This window comes from Hemibagrus wyckioides, linkage group LG14 (assembly GCF_019097595.1).
Source record: "Hemibagrus wyckioides isolate EC202008001 linkage group LG14, SWU_Hwy_1.0, whole genome shotgun sequence".
In the NCBI taxonomy this organism is placed as follows: domain Eukaryota; kingdom Metazoa; phylum Chordata; class Actinopteri; order Siluriformes; family Bagridae; genus Hemibagrus; species Hemibagrus wyckioides.
In genome coordinates this window covers 8142945-8163300 of record NC_080723.1, presented here as the reverse complement: position 1 = coordinate 8163300, position 20356 = coordinate 8142945, and the positions used below count along the sequence as shown (strand labels likewise).

General features: G+C 40.4%; 1 protein-coding gene across 6 annotated transcripts in view; it reads right to left on the bottom strand.

Annotated features, from left to right (window-relative positions):
• ptpn12 (protein tyrosine phosphatase non-receptor type 12) overlaps positions 1-20356 on the bottom strand; it is a 48847-nt gene that overhangs the window by 10715 nt on the left and 17776 nt on the right. For all 6 annotated transcript variants that reach the window (XR_009206508.1, XR_009206509.1, XM_058408018.1 and 3 more), the window contains exons 2-12: positions 11743-11851; positions 8232-8308; positions 6586-6681; positions 5524-5562; positions 5173-5244; positions 4826-4885; positions 4570-4712; positions 3357-3423; positions 3186-3263; positions 2994-3092; positions 823-908 (exon numbers count right to left, since the gene is read on the bottom strand). Coding sequence is in view for 4 of the 6 variants with exons in the window: in XM_058408018.1 (XP_058264001.1) it covers positions 823-908; positions 2994-3092; positions 3186-3263; positions 3357-3423; positions 4570-4712; positions 4826-4885; positions 5173-5244; positions 5524-5562; positions 6586-6681; positions 8232-8308; positions 11743-11851 (926 nt within the window). In the remaining 2 variants the exon portion in view is untranslated. The remainder of the gene's footprint in view (positions 1-822; positions 909-2993; positions 3093-3185; positions 3264-3356; positions 3424-4569; positions 4713-4825; positions 4886-5172; positions 5245-5523; positions 5563-6585; positions 6682-8231; positions 8309-11742; positions 11852-20356) is intronic.

Sequence of the window (20356 nt, the reverse complement as noted above, 5' to 3'; positions counted from 1 at the left end):
ACACAGCATCAGCAGTAAACAAAGTACATTTAAATGAGCTATACTGTATACACAAGTATTAACTCAATTCAAATTTTATTTGTACAGCTTTTAACAATGGACACTTTTTTTGCTAAAATTGCTAAATTTATAATATCATTTCTTTTTATACCTTTAGATCAATCAAATCTTTGTTAAATCTATAACACTGACTCTGGACATGTTTGTTGCTAACAAAAGGACATAGAGGTGTCTGTGGTTTGTCTCCCACGCTGTAGGTGGAACCTGACATCATTCTGAGCTCTGACTTCCCACTTCTGAGGCAAATCAAACGCGGCACTTCTCTCCTTCCATTTTCCACCAGGATCAACAATCCCCCACGGAAGTTCCACTTCTGTACTATGTGCTACGACACCAATTTTAATTCATGAGCATGCGCACAGGCATGCAGCTAAGTTTAGTCATAAACCTCAAAACCTTTATAGGGAACATTACAGTCACGTGAAACATGTACACAAGTGTATACAGATCTCTGTGAGAGTAACAGAAGAGAAAGACAGAAATCTGTTTGCAACGACAGCTCTTTGTGTGGCACTGAGCTCTACAGACTGATAAATTAACACACTGTAGTCAAGATGACATAAGAGACATGAGCACTATGTTAATCTCCACCCACACCCTCATACGCAGCGTACCGCTAATCCAACCAAAAGCACCTGTGTGCTGCACAGCAACCACACCTTCTGTTACATCACATCTCACACTGTGGTCTGTGAAGAGAAGTAAAGCCATAACCCCGTGAAGCCCGGAGGGTGAGGGTGAGGACGAGGGTGAGGGTCTTACCTCCGAATGCGTGGTGGTTTGGGTGGAGGCATGTCCCATTGGTCCTCATCTGAATTCTGGCTGGGTTTTTCCGGGCTGCCTTCGTCCTGAGACACATGAAAAGTCACACAGAGACACAATACGATTAAAAATAATGGGTCAGATCATTGCTCGAGCTCTGTCAGAATAATTTATGGCTGTCAGAACAAATATTTATGATTCTGATCAGTTCTGAAGTATAAATCCTGTGAAGCCGTTTGGAAGAGGGGACCGTCCACGGCAGCCATCTGTTAGTGCCACTCCAAACTGAAGCCATAAAAGCAGTTAAAAGGCCCTTCACAAAATTTCTTGCATTTTTGTTTTTAATGAAGCAAGATGAACTACACACCCGCCAGCATCTATGGGGATTCCACTGCTGCCAAAAAGTCCAGCTTGTTACTCATTGGTATGCCGGAAATACCCTTAAAGCACATTTCAAAAAGGAAGCTACTGAAGAACAACTGTTTGGTATGTTTGACCTTGCTGTGACTTTGACCATGTTTAGATTCCAATTTACAAATCTACTCCAATTCCATTTTATTTGTATAATCCTTTTAATAATAGATTTGTATTTTTTCCCCATTTTTTAAACAACTAAGCAGGGTTAAAGGCCTTGCTCAAGAGCGCAGCAGTGGCAGCATGGTCTCCAAATCAGACGCTGGTTACAATAAGAAATCCATAATAAAACAATCACATAAAAACTGGACAGAATGCATCTGTTTTTATTTCCACATACATTCCCCTGCTTTAAGTGTATGTGGGAATAAAAACAGATGCATTCTGAGACACTTATACTGCTAAACAAATTCATTATAAAAAAACTCGCCAAAAAAACCAAAACAATAATAATAAAAAATAAAGAATAAAACACATTTTCTGCCACCTCTTTTTTTTTTTCTTTTGCTAATGAACAACTGACCCTGTGTCCATATCATGTCTTGCTTATTTTCACTATCTCCTGTTTCTTTTTTTCTTAATAAACATTTTATTTTACAACGACACACACAGCAGTCTGTCAGAAGGGTAGCTAGTAGGGGACGATTGGGATCGATGTATCATAACTGAAAATCAAGGCAAAAATCATAAAGGGATTCTAGATTAGTGTGTTACTGAATAAGAATTCTGAATAAAGTCGCTCACATAACGGTATGAGATTATAAACCTGAATCGTATCGTATCATATGGTAAAATCCTGAGCCGTAGCCTTGTAGTCTGAGGTTTACATGCTACAGTAAAACTCTGTGGTTGGTCACTGCGCAGGTCAGTCAGCTTACTTCATTCTGGGGAATCAGCTGGTGTTTTTTTTCGTGTTTCATTACAGCAATTTTGTTATGTTTTTTTAGTTTCAAGGTACAATATACAGCCAAAAGTATGTGCAACCCTGACCCTCACAACTTTAGACACGGCCCCAAAGTTGGAAGCAAATGATTATACTGGACGCCTCTGTATGCTTTAACGTTAAGATTTCACTGACGACAGTGGAGTTTAAGAAAATCTAATAGTTTGTTTTACCAGCATTTCACAAGCAGACTAGTCATTCAATCTGTGTTTGCCTTCAGTCTGAGCTCCGAGACAGTTTAAGCACTTTACTTTAAATACACTATGATTTCAGCTCTCACTGTGTCAGGCTCTGGCACTTCAGTCGAAAATACACAGCTCAAACCAGTTTCAGGGCATGTGTTCTTCTGGGAACATCTGAGATTGGATTTATTGGAACTGCTCAACAATACGTTTCTGTGTGGTGAAAAGGGAGAGTGTGTGTTGTGTGAGTCTGAGTGATGCCATGGACAGAGAGTCCGAGCTGTGCTTACTGCACAGAGGCTTCACGTGTGTGTGTGTGTGTTCTCAGTGCCAGATGTGCACTGATTCTCAGGCTCTAAGGGCATTTCGGGAGCATTATGTCTGCAATTCTCTTCCTTACAAACAGGATGTTAGCCCTGGCTCTTTTCCAAGTGTTAACTCTTCCTCCTTCTACATTTGCACACACACATTAGCTTTTTTTTTTGGTCATCTCCGCTCTTCCCTTGCTATTGTGAGTGACCAGTTTTTTTCCCCTTGAGCTGGAAGAACATTAGGTATTTGAGTCATGCATGATTTGCACAGTACCACATGTAAGCTGGAGGCTGAATGAATAGTGAAGTGTCGACGCTCACCATGCCATCTGTTAGCTCTGAATTCGTAGGACTCTCCAACAGCAACAGCTGCTTCTCGAAGAGTTGGGCGATAGCTCTATGAACTAACTCATACTGCTCCTGTGAGAGGGGGAAAAAAAATCAAACATGAGCACAAAGGTTTTCTTTTAAACATGTGTGCTTCTATATTTCTACAAGTCGCAGTTACCTCACCTTTGTCTGAACTGCTGAGTGTCTCTGCGTCCTCATCTCCTGAATTAACTGAAAGACATTAAAATCCTCAGGAATTCTCTATAAAAAAAGGAATTTGAGACAATTTGTGAGTGTAAGTTCCTGAAAAGGCAAAGTACTGATAGAGTAAGCTGGAAAAATAAACAAGGTTACCCCAGTTTTTAGTAGGTTCCATGTATAGTCAATGGCACAAATGGCACCTGTTCTCCCACATCCAGCACTGCAAATGCAGGGGGGAAAAAAATGAAGAAGATTTGACCTCAGAAGCTCCACCACCAAAAATGTGTAGCGGCTCGTCACGCTTCTGTGCACCAAATAGTTTCAAACACAACAAGTGTTTCTAAGCAAATGTGAAAATTTGAGAATCTTGTGTTTGTGGTCATGTTACAGTAAAACTGTAATGGTTGGTCACTGAGCAGGTCAGTTAGCTTGCTTCATTCTGTGAAATTAGCTGGTTGCTTTTCCACGTTTTTCCCAAAACAAATTAGATTCTACAGGGAAGATTAATAGAAGTCAATTTTAAACAGCCATTTTGTTAGGGCTTTTTTGTTTTCAGGGTATATACACTATACAGCTAAAAGTATGTGCACCCCTGACCATCACTTCCTTTTAGATGTGACCCCATTGTTGGAAGCACATGATTATACTGAATGTCTTTGTATGGTTTAATGTTAAGATTTCACTGGTGTTTTTCAGCATGACAATGCAACTATGCACAAAGCACAGAGATTAATGAAGACTGTGTGTGAAGGTTAAATTTTAAGAAAACCTAAAGCATATGTTAGTTTGCTTTACAAGAGCAAGCAGCATCTCATAGGCAGAATAAGCATTTAAACTGTGTGCCTTTAATCTGAGCCCTGAGACAATCCATGTGGCTCCAAATGGGCCAATAACAACTTGCCTGAAGGCACTTCCTGAGTGCAATTAATTATAGCCTCAGATCAAAGGTATTGAAAAGGGCCAAGAATGTAGTTTAGAGTCCATATTTTCTCTCTTGCATACACACACACACACACACACTCTCCTATGTGAGCAAGGAAGGATGAAGAGTCAGACATGATGTCACCCATCATTGTTGCCAAATTAATGGCTCCCTATAGAGAATCAAGAAAGCAGAACATTCTACATAAACCTAAGTATAATATGGAGAAAAAAGTCCTTAATAACACGGTGTTACCTGTCCACTTCATTTAAAATCTTCCAAGGTACATCCCAACCAAAACAACACTAAGGTTCAGTATTAGTCTGTTAAAAAGTTGAAGCGTGACTTCTGAAGCCATGGGCATACAGTTAAACCACATCTGCTGCTGAATTGTCTCACTTCAGATGTCCAAAATAAAGAAGATGCAAGTAAAGTGCTTTGTACCTGCAGTGTACGCAAATAGGAACATCATCGTGCTCCTGGTACTGCCTCATCAGTGCAATCATGTCCAGTATCGAGTCAAACGATGATGGAACATCATGGTCTGGCCAATTGATGTAATGGAATTGGGTTAATCTACGAGACTCCTAAAAAAAAAAAAGAAAAAAAGATTGATTAATTGGGAGATGGCACAGAGGACAGATAAGATGACATAATGGAAATATGGAGGTCAATAAATTAAAGGAGGGAAAATACTCACGTTGTCAAACTCGACTGTTAGGCTGCGAATGTAGTAGTCAATTCGTGTTTGTTCAGATTCCTGAAAAGAAGTAAAAGGAAAACATGTCTTTGTGCTTCATATTTCTATAGGGCTTTAAATAAGTTGAAGAATACAGATGGTAAATTTCTAAGATTTATATTTACTATATTTACATAGCTTTCCATTTAAATTAGATAGGTCTAATCCTGAGTAAATCTTGATGATCGAGCAAATAGAAAATGAGGTCTTTCTCAAAATCAGCTACGTCTAATAGTAAAACTGCTAAGTGAACAGGGTGGCATAGTGTGGAGCATGCTGGGAAATGTATGCAGGAAGCTTCAACTCACAAACGAGATCCTGAAAGGGCCAAAGGACATGGGCTCGTCTCCAAACTGGGGATAGTACCGCTCACATTTTTTCTGCAGTCAGGAAACAGATGGCTTTTTTTTTTTTTTTTTACAATACACCACTAAATATGATGCACATATAAAGTGCACTGTGTAAAATGCCTGAAGCACACAGCCCACGTCAGAGCTTTATAAAGATGCTGAGCTCCTGAAGAACAAATCGTTTTTATCACATAATAAAAGCATAGTATTCAGCAGCAGACCACTTTCTTACAATACAGTGAACAATCTGGTCTCCAGACACAAGAAAGTGTCCTCGGTGTGTTAAAAAGCATGAATGATCACTCTTACCCTGCCCATTTCAAACTCCCGACATGCCATAATGATGACCTGCAGAAGAAAGCGGAGGTGATTAACACATACACTGAATTAAAACAATCATATAGAGACATCACTTTGCCTCACTGTGCAAAATAGTAACATCTCATCCATGGGAAGTTGTACAGCAGATGCTCTTCATAATCAACCTCTAATTAACAGAATAAGAAAGATGATTAAAAAAAATAATTAATCTATAATCTGTAATGTTAAGGTGATGTTTATGCACCATTTATGATCTATAAGTCTTCTAGCATGGAGTCTTTAGGACAGAGGAGTTTCCACATCATCATTCTAGTTAAAATGACAACCTTTGGGTTTTTTTTGTTTGTTTGTTGTTTTAGTTACTAACTTTCAAGAGAGAAACAAGGAAGCTTGTGAGGGTTTTTTTAGTGATGTGATAAGTGAGAACAAAAACTAGTTTGTCTCTCGGACATTCCAGAACATTAAACATAACTATAAACACACAAAAAGTGCAACCTTTCCTTCATTAATAAACAATTAGTTGCACTGACTGGTGAATCAGTGACGTATTAGAGAATTACATCCAGTCTTCAGTGTCCCATTAGCTGTTGTTCTTTATGTACCTTGAGGTGAAATTCAAATCAAGCCAAAAGACTGGACATTTATATCAGCACATGGAAACTGACACAAATACTGTGGGTTATGTGAGAAAGTCAGTCCTTTCAAGATTTTGCAATTTCAGAAATGAACACAAAATCAAGAAAACACCACAATAATCAGATTTGGACCGAGATATGCAGCGTGACGTCATTACCCCACATAGATTCAGACAAATTACTCTTCTGTTCACATATGTGGAACATGAGTACAGCTCTCATAGGAAGTCATTACACATGTGTCTTCACAGGTAGGAGTTTAAAAGAAGGATCATGTGCTTGCAAAGCACAAAAGCTGCAAGTTTTGCAAAATCGAGCATTTATGGCCATCACAAAAAACTCTGTCTGCAACAGTGAAAGTATTCTTTAAACGCAGCATGGTCTCTTGCTATATAAAAAACCCAAAGTGACTCACTGCTACATGGTATTCCCAGATCATCCTCCAGAAGTCGAGGACAGTGTTGGGCAACGGTCCCTGGGTGGCAATGTAGGCCTCAGGTCCATCCACTCCCTGTCCACAAAGCACAAGATCCAGTCAGACACACACAGAAACATACAGGATATGGACAGTGATTTTATGGACAGTACAGCGGTCCTCATTCCTATTTAGTTAGTTAATTTCCTTTAGTTAAAGGAAAAGCCTGTATATTCGTTAGGCGATTGACTGATACAAACCCATGGATCTCATACCCCAGAGATTCAACCCATAGTTTGAACACCTCTCTGCAACTGTACTAGAGGATGAACATCATTCTTCCAGATGATGATGATGATTATGATGATGATGGCGGATGAGGATATTTTCATCTTGGAAGAGATCAGTCGTCAACCGTCTGCATTTCTAAAGCCCTGACTGATATACTGGTTGCTATGAATTGGCTGAAATTAAAGTTTCAAGTAGACAATCTATTGACGGTGTGGCAGTAAAGCTCTGAGCTCAGGGAAAGCTGCCTTCAGGAGCTCACATCATCCGCTTATGAGTAAGAACGCGGTATAAAGTAATCAGATTGTTATGCGCGTTTACATGACACATGATTAGAATTGGATTAGATCTTTTAACATGCGCACAGTCCACGAAAACATCCGTACGTCATACGTCATTCGTATCAACATCCGTACGTCATACGTCATTCTTGCGTCATGCACACGTGCAGAACTTTCCAGGAACATATTCCATCCAATTAAGTGTTTACATGTCCGCTCGATCAGACTAAAAATAGTTTAAACCACCCCTTACCATCCGATTGAAATTTTAATCGGATGTGGCAAATTCTATCCGACTGACGTGTTTACATGACACTTTTTTTAATCTGATTGTTCTAGTCCTGTTACGATCGCATTACCAGTGTCCATGTAAACGCACCTTTTGTCATGTCCTACTCAACAGTGGTGGTTAATATGAAGCTCATATGAAACACTCAGGGCTTTAAGAGTTTGTAGTGTTTTTAAAAGTATTTGTTTTATACATAGCCTACAAGGGGCAATATATTCATAGGAAAGTTCCACAAAAAACAGTTATTTTATTCCCACACAAATGTTTCTATCTTCAAAGTAAACCACGATATCAACCCCATTTCTGCTCTCCAAGATGCTACAAGTGCTTGTTCATAAGCAGCTAATATTTTATCTTCAACCGCTAAAATTCTGTGTAAGGTTATCCAACAGAGGAAAAAACACACAGCAGCAGAGTCCTGACTCATTTCATATCAGACTTGTGACCAGAAAGTAATTCATTTGTTTACACTTGTTTAATAAAAATGTCATAAGTTGTATATTGGAAAAAAAAAAAGAGTTTAAAACATGATCACTTTCTGCTTTGTGTGATCAAATTATTTACCCTATACTTTATCATAGCACAAATGTGGTTCTACAAACCCATCCTAAATACACAAGCACCTCTCTTTGTCTAGTCATTTTACTGTTTCTACATGCAGACATCTTTAAATATTAGCAAGCAACTTCAATCAGCACACAATGAAGATCGAGATCATTTTTGAACTGTAGTGTGTGTGTGTGTGTGTGTGTGTGTGTGTGTACACACATGTAGGTCTTAACATTTACCTTAATGAAGTTTGCGTTGATGTAATCCGTGTCCAGATTGGATGTTTTTAATGTCACTTTCACTCGACTGTGGTCAACTAAAGGGTGAGAAAACGGGACAGCTGAAACATACATCTCTTTACTTTTCAACCTTCTCCACTAAATACTCACTGAATTCATTTTAATAAATATTGTAAAACCTTATTTTTGCCATTCTAAAATTATTCTCCATATTACTAAAGAAAAAAATCATACAGGAATTGTAATAAAATGCAGTTTAAAAGACTCCTGACAGTGTGACCTGAGAGTGAACTTTTCTAGAACTAGACTCAAGAACTAAATTAAATCTAATAAAATACTAGATTATTAGTCTCTTGGTTTAGGAAAGAGGTTGTTATTCTGAAATATAGTCATCTTGTTTACATTAGAGGCCCAGAGACTGAGACCCCTTCAAATGAAGCAGCAGAGAACACCATCAGCCACCCAACTCTGCCGCAAACAGAAGATAGAAGAAAAGATAGTGAAGGTGATGCATGCAGACATCATAGCAGTACTTCTTGCCCAGCAAAGAAAAAGCAGAAACCCAGAGGAAGGCCACATAAAGATGATATTTTGGTGAAGTTTGGGGTCGTCAGCTATTTGGATGCAGGCCACGCTGCAATACAAATGTGCGTAATATGTGGTGAAAAGTTTGAAAGTAGGAAGTTCCAACCAGCGAAGTTGGAAAGACATTCAGTCATCAACTTAGGTACTCAGCAGGAGCATAATCAATCAAAAATTACACTTGGCATCTTATAAAGTTTCATATCGTGTTGCCAAAGAAAAAGTGTTGCATACAATTGCAGAGAGATTAATTTCGCCCGCTGCACTAGCCATAGATAACACAGTTCTGAATCAAAAGGCATCTGAAAAGCTAAAACTAATTCCTCTTAGCGACAATACGGTGTCACACTGTATTGTGGATATTGCCCAGAATTTGGAAGAACACCTGCTAGCGAGACTGAAGTCACCAAAGGATTTTGCTACTCAGCTGGAGGAGAGCACTGACATTGCATCAAACGCTACACTACTGGTTTATGTTCAGTACATTTGGCAAGGTGAATTTGTTGAAGATCTTCTGTGCTGCCTAACATTGCCTTCCAGCACATCAAGAGCACATATTTTAGAAGAATTAAATGCTTTCATGAAAAAATGTGGTCTAGAATTGGCCAATTGCAAAGGCATCACCAGCAACGGGGCGGTCAACATCACTGGCAAAAAATAGCAGAGTTGTCAGAAGGATTAAGGATTAAGAAAATGGTTGCTGACTTGACATGCCTCATGCAGTCACATCTGGATGCACTGATGGGGAATTTCTGTCACTACTTTCCCCAGAAGTTGTTCAATGAATTAAAAGACAACTGGTGGGTGAAAAATCCATTTCACTCTGAAACTCCAGATTCAATTGCTGGACTGAATTCAACTCCTTCTGAAGAATAAGAAATGCTGCAGCTAACCTGTGCTGGCACGTTGAAAACTCATCACAAAACAGAAAAATTATCTTTGTTCTCGATTAGCCTCTCCACAGAGTATCCGATGCTGAGCAAAGCAAGTATTTCATTGCTACTGCCTTTTACAACTACCTATATGTGCAAAACTGTGATTCTCAGTTCTGACCAAAATGAAGCCAAAAGAACAAAAGTTGAATGCTTCTCTGGACGTGTGTTGCCCTGTCGTCCTGCGAACTAGCTTGGGACAGATTTTGCCGAAAAATCAGGCCCACACAGATATATATGTATATAAAAATGTGGTCGTATATATGTAGGTTGCATCAATTTAAAAAGGGTCGTGCTTTAAAAATTTTGAAAACCACTGCTTTAGACTGCATTGATTAAATCTGAATACAAAAACAGACTCAAACATCTGAGAACTAAACAGATTCAAACAGGGCCAAGAAAAGTGTTTCACTGAATGCATTGTGAGATCTACTTGAGCTAGACGTCTGAATGGGGGACATGATAACACCTCCCAGCATCATTGTGAAAACATTCAACGGCTGAGACACAGAGCTGAGTGAATGTGCTACTTTCATGAACTGATAAAAACAATGGCTGTGGCTCTATCTTTTTGTCACAAACATGCCAAGCCAAAATGGCACTTTAATGGTAGAGAAGGCTTTGCCTTTGTCCGGCAGGTCCTGTAGGAATGATAAAATCACAAGAATAGAAGACAAGTGAACATGATGCTGTGCTTTACTCCTTAAACATGTGCTATTTACAGTCATATAGGGATCTACTATATATGACGCATGGCATTTTGTGAGGTTGTGATAACATTAGCGGGTAAGCCCACTGTGTGCACATTTTCAGGCCCAAATTGTCAGGTGAAAAATGCCCCTGATAACCCGAGACAGAACTTCTTTGTGTATGGCCTGTGGTTAGAGTTAAGGATGATCAGGTCTAACTGCAGAAACACATTAAAAAGAGTCTCCTACATTCCCTCCAACAATCCCTCGAGAGTTTACAGTGGTGGCGCCTGTCCTGACCAAACCGTAAAGCATAACTCAGTTTTGCCCTTATCCAGAGCAACTTACAGAAGTGCTCAAAGTCTCTATAACTAAAATCATCATCCTAATGCTAGTTCACGGGGTCACAGACTAAGAACACTAAGTCTAAAAACTCAGTAGAAAATGCAGCAAGAAAAGCACACAGAAGACACAAGGGTTTTTAAGGGCTAGTGTAAGTATTTCAGGAAGAGGAAGGTCTTTAGATGTGATTTGAAACAGCCAGCTGTTTGGGCATCTAGGGGAAGTTCTTTCACCTCCCTGGTGCCAGAACAGAGAAGTAGCAGAAGACTTTACTATTGTCACAAACATTACAGCATAGTGAAATTCTTTCACCACATATCCTAACACCAGCTTGCTGGGGCTTGAACCATGATCTTCTGATTAAGAGCCCAGAGCATTAATCTTCATTATACCCTGAAGGAAGGTGGGATCAGTCGAGCAGTGCCGGTGGATCTGAGGGAGTGTGGGGCAGCGGGGTAAGAGGGTGCAGGCACATTTCTGGCTTTGCAGCCAAGCACTGGTGTTATAAATCTGACGAGTACAGATACCAGAAGCCAGTGGAGGAAGCGTAGCGATGGTGCACTATGTTTAAACACAGCACTGTACACTTTTTGCTGCATTTATGGTATATTAAACCTTCTTTGTCTGCCAGGCTTCTACAAATGAGACACTAATAGCCTCTGCTTTTCCAGGCACCTAGTGATTCTTCTCCTCTATGGATCAATTCTCTACGGTCTCACACCTCGGGAAAGTGACTGTGGGATCATCGTGGTGTATCTTTAGTAGGTGAAAAGAGCTTACATACATTATGTAAGAGCATTATACAGACAGAGGAAGCTGACTCCAGCTCAACAGCAGCTAATCTGGATCGTGTCTCATTCACACAGAGAGAACTACCAAGTTCAGTCACGGCAACATTAAAATGATTCACTGAGGCAACGTACCATAGTCTGGTTTTTACTACACAACACGCTGTGTGTTACTTACATGGCAGGATGTCTTTATATCTGTTCTTCTTCACATTTTCTTCTCTTTCACCAACATTAGTGGGATAGATTTTTTCCGTCTTGTATTTGGTTGATAATCTGCGTAATCTCTGTAGGCAGAAAAAGAAGGAACAAAATCCTTAACAAAATGTTAACAGTCACTCATTCTCACACAAATGCTCTATCACACACAACACACACATGCTCTCTAATGCACATGCTCTCTCACATGCACACAATTACGCTTTCTCACACGCGTGCACACACACACACTGCAAAATGGTGATAATATTTTATCAACAAGTGTGATAATATTTTAATGTTTTGTGAACATAAACACGAGCGCATACATCAGGAGGGCTGTGTGACTGATCAGTTCCTGAGCTGCACTGTGGATGTTTTTAGCTCCATCCTTATGTCCTGATAAGAAGAGTAACTAAATTCAACACAGGTACATCCATGTCTTTAAACACGACACACCGACGCTCTGTCTAAAACAGCATACTGTAAATCACATGCTGGGGCCTTCATTGTCACCAGATCTCTTTTTTTTAGCTCATTATGTTTTCCACCATTAAAAACATTTGAAGGAATGTCTTCTGGAGTTTCTCCCATCCACTTCCAGGGACTTGTTACACGCTAGACTGTTCATTAAGCATGCTGAACTCTTATGGACGGCACGTCATTTCCCAGCATGTATTATTGTATTTTGAGCACACAAGCAATGATGAGAATCAGCCAATGAGAATGTAAGAAGAAACACTGAGAGACGAAGGAAACGAGCAGTTAAGAATATCACTTGACAATGGGTTCCTGCATTTATTTTCACAAGACAACTGGATTCTGAGATCAGGTAATCTGTGGGGGGTTGGGGTGGGGATGTTATGCTCTCAAGTGAGAAATGAAGTCATGTATGTGCATGTGTGTCTACCATGAAAACTACACCCAAGCTCCACCATGCTGAACTGATGGAAAAAAAAAACACTGAAGTCTTCCCACAACTGGAAAGGGTCTCTAGTTAATGTTGGCACTCACAGCCCTACATTTACTCTTCAAATCTCCTGACCTTTCTTCATGCTTCCTCTGAGAAAAAGGCATGGGTGTCTAGGTTAGGAGGGTTTGTGCGAGTGCTCTGCCGTCTCCTCATGCCCCAGCCTAAACAAGTGAATAATCCAACGCTAGTCAATGTTAGAGAAACAAAGTGGTTAAAGCCAAGGTTTCAAAATCTCCAGACTTTGCAGGCAGCCCAACACATACAACTCAACTTGGCAGCTTTTTCATTCCATGCAATGAATTCAATTCCAAAAATCAGCACAGTGACTACAGCACAATATCATCACCACCACAGTCACTCTACAGCACAATATCACCACCACAGTCACTCTACAGCACAATATCATCACCACCACCGTCACTCTACAGCACAATATCATCACCACCACCGTCACTCTACAGCACAATATCACCACCACAGTCACTCTACAGCACAATATCATCACCACCACCGTCACTCTACAGCACAATATCACCACCACAGTCACTCTACAGCACAATATCATCACCACCACCGTCACTCTACAGCACAATATCATCACCACCACAGTCACTCTACAGCACAATATCATCACCACCACAGTCACTCTACAGCACAATATCATCACCACCACCGTCACTCTACAGCACAATATCATCACCACCACAGTCACTCTACAGCACAATATCATCACCACCACAGTCACTCTACAGCACAATATCAACAGCCCAGTCACTCTACAGCACAATATCACCACCACCATCACTCTACAGCACAATATCATCACCACCACAGTCACTCTACAGCACAATATCAACAGCCCAGTCACTCTACAGCACAATATCACCACCACCATCACTCTACAGCACAATATCATCACCACCACAGTCACTCTACAGCACAATATCACCACCACCATCACTCTACAGCACAATATCATCACCACCACAGTCACTCTACAGCACAATATCACCACCACCATCACTCTACAGCACAATATCACCACCACCATCACTCTACAGCACAATATCACCACCACCATCACTCTACAGCACAATATCATCACCACCGTCACTCTACAGCATAAAATCACCACCACTGTCACTCTACAGCACAATATCATCACCACCATCACTCTACAGCACAATATCATCACCACCATCACTCTACAGCATAAAATCACCACCGTCACTCTACAGCACAAAATCACCACCACAGTCACTCTACAGCACAATATCACCACCGTCACTCTACAGCATAAAATCACCACCACAGTCACTCTACAGCACAATATCACCACCACCGTCACTCTACAGCACAATATCACCACCACCGTCACTCTACAGCACAATATCACCACCACCGTCACTCTACAGCACAATATCACCACCACAGTCACTCTACAGCACAATATCACCACCACAGTCACTCTACAGCACAATATCACCACCACAGTCACTCTACAGCACAATATCACCACCACAGTCACTCTACAGCACAATATCATCACCACCACAGTCACTCTACAGCACAATATCATCACCACCACAGTCACTCTACAGCACAATATCACCACCACCGTCACTCTACAGCACAATATCATCACCACCACAGTCACTCTACAGCACAATATCACCACCACCACCGTCACTCTACAGCACAATATCATCACCACCACAGTCACTCTACAGCACAATATCACCACCACCACCGTCACTCTACAGCACAATATCATCACCACCACCTCCGTCACTCTACAGCACAATATCATCACCACCACCGTCACTCTACAGCATAAAATCATCACCACCACCGTCACTCTACAGCACAATATCACCACCACCGTCACTCTACAGCACAATATCACCACCACCACCGTCACTCTACAGCATAAAATCACCACCACAGTCACTCTACAGCACAATATCACCACCACCACCGTCACTCTACAGCACAATATCACCACCACCACCGTCACTCTACAGCACAATATCACCACCACCATCACTCTACAGCATAAAATCACCACCACCGTCACTCTACAGCACAATATCACCACCACCACCGTCACTCTACAGCACAATATCACCACCACCACCGTCACTCTACAGCACAATATCACCACCACCACCGTCACTCTACAGCACAATATCACCACCACCACCGTCACTCTACAGCACAATATCACCACCACCACCGTCACTCTACAGCACAATATCACCACCGTCACTCTACAGCACAATATCATCACCACAGTCACTCTACAGCATAAAATCACCACCACAGTCACTCTACAGCATAAAATCACCACCACCGTCACTCTACAGCATAATATCACCACCACCGTCACTCTACAGCATAAAATCACCACCACTGTCACTCTACAGCACAATATCACCAGCCCAGTCACTCTACAGCACAATATCACCACCACCATCACTCTACAGCACAATATCACCACCACCATCACTCTACAGCACAATATCATCACCACCGTCACTCTACAGCATAAAATCACCACCACTGTCACTCTACAGCACAATATCATCACCACCATCACTCTACAGCACAATATCATCACCACCATCACTCTACAGCACAATATCATCACCACCATCACTCTACAGCACAATATCATCACCACCATCACTCTACAGCATAAAATCACCAGCACAGTCACTCTACTGCATAAAATCATCAGCACAGTCACTCTACAGCACAATATCACCACCACCACCGTCACTCTACAGCACAATATCACCACCACCACCGTCACTCTACAGCACAATATCACCACCACCGTCACTCTACAGCACAATATCACCACCGTCACTCTACAGCACAATATCATCACCACAGTCACTCTACAGCATAAAATCACCACCACAGTCACTCTACAGCATAAAATCACCACCACCGTCACTCTACAGCATAATATCACCACCACCGTCACTCTACAGCATAAAATCACCACCACTGTCACTCTACAGCACAATATCAACAGCCCAGTCACTCTACAGCACAATATCACCACCACCATCACTCTACAGCACAATATCACCACCACCATCACTCTACAGCACAATATCATCACCACCGTCACTCTACAGCATAAAATCACCACCACTGTCACTCTACAGCACAATATCATCACCACCATCACTCTACAGCACAATATCATCACCACCATCACTCTACAGCACAATATCATCACCACCATCACTCTACAGCACAATATCATCACCACCATCACTCTACAGCATAAAATCACCAGCACAGTCACTCTACTGCATAAAATCATCAGCACAGTCACTCTACAGCATAAAATCACCAGCCCAGTCACTCTAAACATCAAACCCATCAGCACAGTCACTCTACAGCATAAAATCACCAGCCCAGTCACTCTAAACATCAAACCCATCAGCACAGTCACTCTACAGCATAAAATCACCAGCCCAGTCACTCTACAGCAGGGCTGGGCAATTAATTTCTACAGGGGGCCACATAACAAATATGAACTGTGTTGGAGGGCCGAACCAACAATAACTTGAACTTAATTCTGCTCAATATTAATTTTCTCCCATTCTAAAAAGCAATAAATTATATATTTTGATTAGCTGCTACTGGTAATCAGAAGAATAAGGATATTCTGTAAATATTTATGTAAATTCATGAATTGTTGTGTAGGTCAAAGAAGAAAATAATCCTATAGAAGTAATAAACAGTTTAAAACAAAAAAATCATTGCATCACTGTTTCATTTTATTTTTAACCTGTTAATCTTCACAAATACTGAAAAGATGTTTTGCATTATGTTAAAAGATAAGCAACTGCTCAACTTCATTCAAATCGGAGCTCTCATCCAGAGCCAGTGAAAAATGGTCAAAGTTGAGTTCCTCAGCTGAAGATCCAGATTTCCCGCGATGCCCCTCTCCAGTGCATCGGGAGAGGGGCACGTTCTCAAATGCTCCCTTTTTTCTCTGGGCATATCAGGGCAGCAGAGTCCACCATACTAAACTCTCCATAAAAAAACTAATACTAATACAAAAAAAATACTTTTTCTAGCAATTTTGTGAAATATGACATAACTTCGCACACCAAGAGATGCAGCTGTCAAGACAAGTTTTGTAAAAAGTCTGTGTCGGGTTTGCAGCGTGGCTAGCATAGCCTGCGACTCCTTTGCGCGCTCTTCATCAGACAAGTTCTTGTATTTCTCCTCGTGTTTGGTCACGTAGTGGAGATTCAGATTGTAATCTTTGAACACAGTGACCTGTGTACCACAAACTAAGCACACAGCTTTACCTTTGATTTCTGTAAATAAATGTTTTGCAGTCCATGTCTTGTTGAAAACGCGGCATTCGGAATCAACTTTTCTTTTTTTTAAACGGGAGCTGACATTTTTAGATGCATCTGACCAGCATTAACGTGCCAGCATCACCTGTTACTGTTCAGACACGTACGCACATCCATACGTAAATAATAAAATGCCAGACTTTTCAAAATAAAAGCAACACAGTTGTATTGCGTGCACAGCATAAATACTTGTTCATTTATGTTTATGACTGACTTAACGCGGGCCGAACAGGGATGTCCAAAGGGCCGGATGTGGCCCGCGGGCCATAAAATGCCCAGGTCTGCTCTACAGCATAAACTCTGGTCAACACAGTATATCTGGACATGATGCTGTGAGCAATGTAAAAAATGTATTATAGTGAGCATTCCAAGAATAAACTCTGCATAAATATAACATAAAATGCACCATGGCCCCAACATGACCTGAAAACTGTAGTGTGACTGAAGGTGCCAGCTATACCTTTTCCAATAGTTAAGGAACTTAAATGTCTGATTTCTCAATGAGCATCAAGTGAACCTTCAAGCAGGATCGTCCCTTCATTTCTCTCCTGCAAAATTAATGTTAGGTTATTTTCATAAATAAAGTTGTGGTTATACAACACTTTTACAGAATTATAGCCATGACTCCCAATCAGCACAGAATCTGTGACAGACAGGATTAGTGTTGTAGTCTGAGCTGACTACAGACAGACACAGAGCACTGGTATCTGTGAGAGGACTCTAATTTCATCTAATCTAGCATTAAGTTGCTGGAATACATCAAGCACATTTGACCTTTTCAAATGAAGATTAAAAAAAGAAGAAAAAAAATAGCAAGCAGGAATTTGTGGCTGAGGAGCTTCTCTGTGCAGCCAAGTCTACTACACTGTACAATATCACAAACACTCAACAACAACAATACAAAATCTACAATTAAGACCAGGATCACACAGCCATTTACTGTAAAATCATCAGCACAGTCACTCTGCCATGCTGTGAAAAACATCAACACTTAATTGACGATCATGATCATTAAAAGAGCTGTACAATGTGCCCCAGAATCCTGTGCATGTCACTGGAACTCTCACTGCAGGATTTCCATCACCTTTGGGATCATCAGAGTCCAGCCAGTGAAACAGGGCTGAATAATTTCAGCACAAAACCAGGCAGGAATCATTTAAGGAAAGTATTCTTTCAATGAAGCTTGAATTCATGACTGAGTCAAGTGTGTAGTGTGTAAGAGCTCACCTCTTATGGATTTCATCAATGGTTGTTTTAATGCACAGAGATAAAAGACAGAATGGTAAAGATTAGAGTGTAAAACATTTTTGTTTTTTTCAAATCTTTTTTCAGATATTAACCATACTCCTCTTAACCATACCCTTGTTTGAGTGGATATCTGCTGTGGAGAAGTTCTTTCACTATCTTACTGGCTAGAGCAGACTCGGTAAAGAAAAGGGGAAACAAAAACTCGAATCAACACAAGGAATGTTATAGAAATCCACAAACAAAACACAAAAAAAACAAACAAAAAAAAACAAACGCAGACCCAGTGATGCACAAATGGGTTCTTTTTATTCAAGTGAATATCCCATGGCTTCAGTTAAACATGCTCAATGCCCCTCACTCTTGCTCTCAATCACTGACTTAAAAGGATGTGCTGTAATCGAGCGCTCTACCTCAGTTATGCAAATGTTCTTACACAATGGAGGAGGAAATAAAGCTCTCTCTCTCCACCCTGGCTATACTAACATGAGCTCATATGCATCATTCTTCCAAATTCTACTTTATTCTTTATTTATTGTTTTTCCATCAGTAATGGGAATATCGCTGAGAGAATTGAAACTTAACTTTTTATCCTCTTTATACACAGAACTTTCTGCTACGTTTAGCTTTCTTCACAGAGAAATAATTCATAGGTTGACTGAATCCCAAATATTTCCTGATGTTTAGTTCAAATTATAGGAACATTTGAAAGTCATTCAAAAAAATGAAATCTATCTTTTAAAAAGAATAACAATTGGTTTGTAGTCTCAGTTTGGCACCAGGAAAAGAGACTCCAGAGGTGGTGATAGATTCCCAGCCCTAATGACGAGCGAGTTCTTTGTCTCTTTCTCCCTTCAGACTGCCCACGTAACAGAGGAAATTGTGGTGGTGTCTGTGCATGTGTGGTAGGGCAGAAACGCCTGTCAGCACTAGAGCTGAACAATAACCCACATGATATGGTTGAATAACACTCGCTCCCTACTGGCTCATCAGCTGGTTTTCCTCTGCCGTGTCTGAAATATCCGCACTACTTTACTTCACTACTTTGCAGCAACATACCCAGATCACCTGTATTCATAATCTCAGGTAGAGAAATAGAATATAAAAATAGATGGTGAGAAAAACCCAGATAATTTACTGCTTCCACAAAATTAAAAGCTGTCTAATGAGCTAATAGGCTGCACATTAATATTCGCATGGGCAGAGTATAGTTCAAATATAAATTTTTCACGTCTTATTTGAATGGATGTTAAAACAACAGTTAAAAAGTGACAGCCCTATTCAGCGGTAGCTGTTTTGAATGAGTGCGACTTTCACATCAGCGGAGATCTGAATTAGTCAAGAAAGAAATTCACACAAGAAGAGAAAAGGTGTGTGAAGTGGCAGTACATGATGAGTCAGAAGCAGTACTGTATATGCTGAGTACAACAAAGCACAGCTTTTAACTACTAAGCAAACATAGATGTCAGTGAAAAAAAGATGAGCAGGCAAGTGAAGAAGCTAATCTGCAAAGGCAACAACAAAAGCCTTATCAGCCTTTAACACAACAGAAACCTCTGCACATGGCTAGAAAGATGACATGAACTCGTAACATGACCTCCAAACAAACCTTAGTTAAACAGACGGTCAAAAAATGTCACAACATAAGACCACACAACACATTGTCATGCGAGATAACACACTGAGCTGTAAGCTACTTGGTTACAGACACCCTTGCAATTTTAAGTGTTTTTGGAATCTTCTTTAAATGATTTGTGAAATTCACCGTACATCAAAATACTGACAAACTTCAATTCAAATTGACAAACTTCAACTCCATAGGCTTCAATTTAAATCACAATGAAAACCAAAGAGCTGCTGAATTCTTGAATCTGATTGGTCGGGAGGTGCAGTTTGCCAGCTGCAAGTAAAAAAAAAATAAATAAAAAAATAATCACATGTTTATATTTTATAGGTAAATGTACATTTGTAAAATGTATATATTT